Source organism: Manacus vitellinus, unplaced genomic scaffold (assembly GCF_001715985.3).
Source record: "Manacus vitellinus isolate BGI_N305 unplaced genomic scaffold, ASM171598v3 scaffold_8_pilon, whole genome shotgun sequence".
In the NCBI taxonomy this organism is placed as follows: Eukaryota; Metazoa; Chordata; class Aves; order Passeriformes; family Pipridae; genus Manacus; species Manacus vitellinus.
In genome coordinates this window covers 13,843,383-13,848,382 of record NW_021940864.1, presented here as the reverse complement: position 1 = coordinate 13,848,382, position 5,000 = coordinate 13,843,383, and the positions used below count along the sequence as shown (strand labels likewise).

Here is a 5,000-nt window from a genome sequence, read left to right as displayed (position 1 = left end):
TGCTCATTCCCTGATGTAAAGAAGGAGAAAACCACGCATAAAAAACCCATAAATTCAGGCTAAAACTATGCATTTAAAATTTGCCCTGTGAAAACACAAGGACCTAGTTATTCCCCTCTTGTATTAGGAGAGTGGGTAATAAAACACTGCTCTGTTTGACTTGCATGTGTTGCTGCCTTTTCCCTCTTCCCCCTGCCATATCAGCTGTGCCACCTGCCATATCAAGAGGAGGATCAAAAGCTCCACCCACTGCATCCTCTTTTGTTCAGGGAACAGCGAAGGAGAGTTGTAATGGAGATATAACACTTGATAAACCGTATGCAGCCAGGCTTAAGATGTAAGGATGCCTTTGGGGGGGGAAACAATTTTAATCCCGCTTCCCTCCTCACGCAAACATGTAGCCATTAAAGCCTCAGGGAAATTGTAAATGACTTGTCCAATAAGGATTTTGAAGCTGGACTGGTACCTGGGATAGTAAGTTCTTCAGCCTTATCTCACACTCTTTAGACATTTGTCATTTCAAATCAGACTTATTTCCCAAATGTAAAGATTTGTCCCATTATTCCAGAATGTTATCAGATAGGATGAGTTTGTAATTTTTAAGAAAGCCTTTGCCATATCTCAGAGTAGGAAATGGAACACTTTTTTCTTGATCTTTTATATCCTGAAGATCACACAACTTGCTGCCAGTGACACCAGGTGCATAAGGGCTGTGCCCAGGGGAATGGATGCCTACTTTTCTCTGAGAAAGGAGGAAGACACAACACTGCCGTAAGAACTACCAACATGTGTGAAGGAAAACTTGCATCAGACTAACATTTCCATTCTCAGCGAAGCCAGCATAGCTCTTGCACAGCATCATTCAACTTCAACTTCTTAACAAACACAAAGTAATTAAGCTCAATATTCTGTAATAGAACACTGTAAACTATATAATTAAAAATATACCAAGTATCCGAGACTAGTTAAAACACCAAATAAAAGGCTCTGATATATTTTATAAGTATGATTTGATAAACTGCTGAACATTTTCTTAGCAAAGATATTTGATGTATTAATAAACACTGTATTTTTATTAAAATTTAAGAGCTCAGAAACAATTCAAATCCCTACTGACACAAGGGACTCTGAGAGATGTCTCTAAAAAAAGAACACTTCTAGTGCCTCATGTAAATACTACATCTGTGACTTTTCAATACCCATGTTAAAACAGAAAAATCAAGAACTTGCTTATATACCTCTAAAAATGTGCACACAGACCAAACCTGCAAGCACTTATGTAGATGAGTAACTTTACTGCCTGTGGAGCTCCAACGTGAGTTTGCAGGATGAAGCCTAAATGCATCTTTGGTAAACAAGCCATCAATTACACACTTTAGGGATCGCAGCACCTGTGCAAAGCCTTCAACTCAAACGACAGACACTAAAGAAATAAAAAGCAATTATCAGCTACTAATTTGAGTAAAACTCTTTTCTTCTTAGAGCTAAAACCACAATTTTCAATGATGCTGCTTCTATTTTTGGCAACTAACGATCTTTATTAGATTACTGTACAGCAGACATTCAAGCCCTCTCAAAAATAAAAGGTTCACAAATTTTAATATTGAGCTATTTTTCACACTGCTTTGTTGATTATGAAGATGTCCTTGTACATGTTTTTAGAGAAACAAAGACACTGCTGTGTGGGACAAACAAAACGAAACTAATTAAACTAAAGCCATCTTCACAGCAATTTCAAATTACTCCTAAATGCTTTTGATTTCTTACTAGACAAGTATTTTCCAACAGGAGTTTGAATATGAAACTCATACCAGCTATAGCAGGGACATAGTACTCAGTTCTAGGATAAATGGTTGGTTTGCATTGCCCCTGGTCTTTATCTAACACCGAGAATAGGCTGCTTTTTATCAAAAGAGGAATAAATTGCTGTTATTGTGATGTTAGCCCATCACTTGGCATTGCAATTCAAGTTTTTGTGAGAAAGAAATGTATGATCTAACTGCGACTTGACCTATGCCTTCTGAGATCCATCTAGGTGCTCTAATGGAGCATAAAAAGTACTGAATACAAGGACATGCAAACCGGTAGTGAAGAAATCTGTTTGAGAAGAAGAACGAAGAGAAAGGGACTTTCACAAGCTTGTGGTTTATGTATTGTCCCATTTGTTAAATATGGAAGAATGCTTATTCTCGCACTGCAGTTCTTTTAATTAATGTACTTCAGCATGATTCCCTACACTTGCTTGCATCTAGTACCTTCCTCTCTCAGTCATGGCCTCTGCCTCTCTCTTTTTTCAACATTTTAAAAGTGTCACGGTTTAAGAGACTGTTTCTGAGAAGTCATTAAAATGTTAAGAAAATCAGATATTGCTCCTGTTTCTTTGTAGGATTTTTGTCTTTCCAAGAACAAGAAAAAATCACATTAAATGTTTATCAAAAATGTGGGCCACAATATATCCCAATATAAACTAATTCAAGGGAGATAGTTTTCTTACACTATAAAATCCCTTGGCTGTTATATTATCAAAAAAAGATGTGTTTTTTCAAAAGCCATTTCTAGGATAGTAGCATTTAGATTTTAGTCCTGATAAAGGCTCACTTTCCATTCATAGTCAGAACCTAAATGTGCTCTTCTTGTACCTAAACAGATAATAAGCACTCAGCACACTCCCCCTTCTTGACACAACACACTGAGACTAATCACACATAATTGGAGAGGAGGAGCAGAGGGGCTGGGCAGGCTATTGTGTCCAAAGGACAAATGGTCAGTTTATGAGGCTTTTGTCTGATGCATAATTTCTTATACATCTACAGGAAGAAAAGTCCTGCTGGAAAAAAACATACATCCACACATACAGAAAAAAAGCCTTCAACACTGAAGCAAATGAGGACTTTCCAATCATGGATAGAAAAATCAACAGTGAAACTAAAACAAGCAGAAAACTCCAAGTATTCAATAGGTGCACTTTTAAAAGATCTTTAGACAACTATTTCCTTACTAGTTAAATGTCAATGCATTTACTTCTTTACAAGCAGTTATATAAGCCCACAAAGTATATTTTTCATATATTTTCAAATACACCTCAAAAATAGCATTTAAACAGATTAACAAAGTACATGCAAGTTTAAAGGCACAAAAGAGAAGGAAGCGAGCTTTACACCTTTGTTAATGCATAAATGTGAAGTCTGATCAGTTTTAGGCTGGAATATAACTGGAAAAATAAGTTCTAAAATGATACAAAAAAGATGTCTCAATGTTTACACTCTGCAAAGCAAGCCACAATATCTTCCTCAGAATTTAGATTAGAATGATGATTCAGGAACATAAGTGGGGGAAAATGAACTCTCTGACCATTCACATACATGGATTAATTTTCAGTAGTCCATCTTAAAACAAAAAAAGGTGTCATCTTCTATCTGTGTTTGGTTAAAATGAGAAGAAAAGGGTAATGGAGGTTTTCCTCATATGTATCTTTTTCTTCATTTTTCAACTGCAAATAAAAAATGGATAAAGTGAGCAAACTTTATGAAAGCATTTTTGAAATACTGACAGTGCTTGCTTAAGTATATTTCTGGGTACAAATGATACTACTAAAGATTAAACATTTAATAACTACAAAAATATCTTAACGTCAAATACTACCACAGGTATGGAACCGTATGTCAGATATTATCAGGAGTTGGTCAGTTTGTAGACAAACTAATTCATGCAATAAATAGTTGAACACTACTTATAAAAAAAGTGAGGTCCCATATTGCTGTACCAAATAAATTATATTCAAGTGAGATTTAAGGCCTGAATTAATTCCACTAAGCAAGGAACTTCAGAACAAAGGCTAAAAGTTTATCCCTAATCAGCCTAACTACTGCTGTATATTTGGTATTTAAGATCGACAACTGTTTCAGACATCTGAAATATCATAATCTTTCCTGAAGGTTTATATAAGTGCAAAGCTGTAATGCAGTTCTTGATGGGCTCATTTATTAATTCTATTTAATTAAAAAAATTCTTTTAGTAAGGGGGAATTATAACCTGATGATTAGAGTGGTACAATTCCAACTGCTAGGGATGACGTTATGTGTGCTCTTCTAATCTACACTAAATGAATATATTTCAAAAAAAATAATGAATTTTATTTTCTTAGGTATCCTGGTTAATACATACACATATTAAACTGAAGTATGTGGAAACTACTCATATGTAGTATATTTTGTAATCACTTCACATGAAAATATTTGCATATATTTAATACAAAGAAGAAATGTAGATTAAAAAAAGTACCTTTAGCTGTGTCTGACACAAATGACATCCCCAAATACTACATTTAAAGCCAGAACTCTTTTTATGCCATATTGTTTTGCCTTTATTTTCCTTGCCATGCATTAAGGATTTTAGTTGGTCTGTGTCACAACATTGCTCGTGTTATTTAAACAAAAGTCTTTTCCATATCATATTCTTCAGCTGTGAAGTGCCTCTGTGTAAGCTACTGTCTATGAGCAATTAACACACTTTTCCTTTTTCATAGTGGAACCTAAAGCTGATCTATTCTTTAAATTCTAATCCACTTTACACAGAAGTGTTTGTGTATAATTACTAAAGTAATGACAATCTGCTTCCCAAGATCTCTAACTTTACGCAGGTGGTTCACTTTGTTTGCACAGGATTACCAACCAGTTTCATTCTATCCTGGCAGTTTCTGCTTGAAGAAAGACTATATTTTATTTGTACCTTGGAATTTTATCAACTTTACATTTTCAATGAGCCACATATCTACCCAAAGAAAAATTGGGAAAAGTAGGATGGTACATGCCCCACTGTATTTTCCTCCTCTAATCTGCTTGTTGGACTCCACTTGTTGGAGTAGAAAACCAGAGCCTAATTATGAACTCTGAATGCGAAGAGGCAGCCCAGTTGAAGAACCGAGCACAGAAAAGGTAAATACTCCCATTTCTATGCATGCCCCTACAGCTTGGTGGGATTTGGATGGGCACACCCCACTC

At 35.5% G+C, this 5,000-nt stretch overlaps 1 protein-coding gene across 1 annotated transcript in view; it reads right to left on the bottom strand.

Moving 5' to 3' along the window:
- Positions 1 to 2,416: 2,416 nt before the first annotated feature.
- Positions 2,417 to 5,000, bottom strand: part of CAMKMT (calmodulin-lysine N-methyltransferase) — a 212,813-nt gene continuing 210,229 nt past the window's right edge. The window contains exon 11 of the mRNA XM_029965178.1: positions 2,417 to 3,490. Within this exon, the coding sequence (XP_029821038.1) occupies positions 3,413 to 3,490 (78 nt within the window). The 3' untranslated portion in view covers positions 2,417 to 3,412. The remainder of the gene's footprint in view (positions 3,491 to 5,000) is intronic.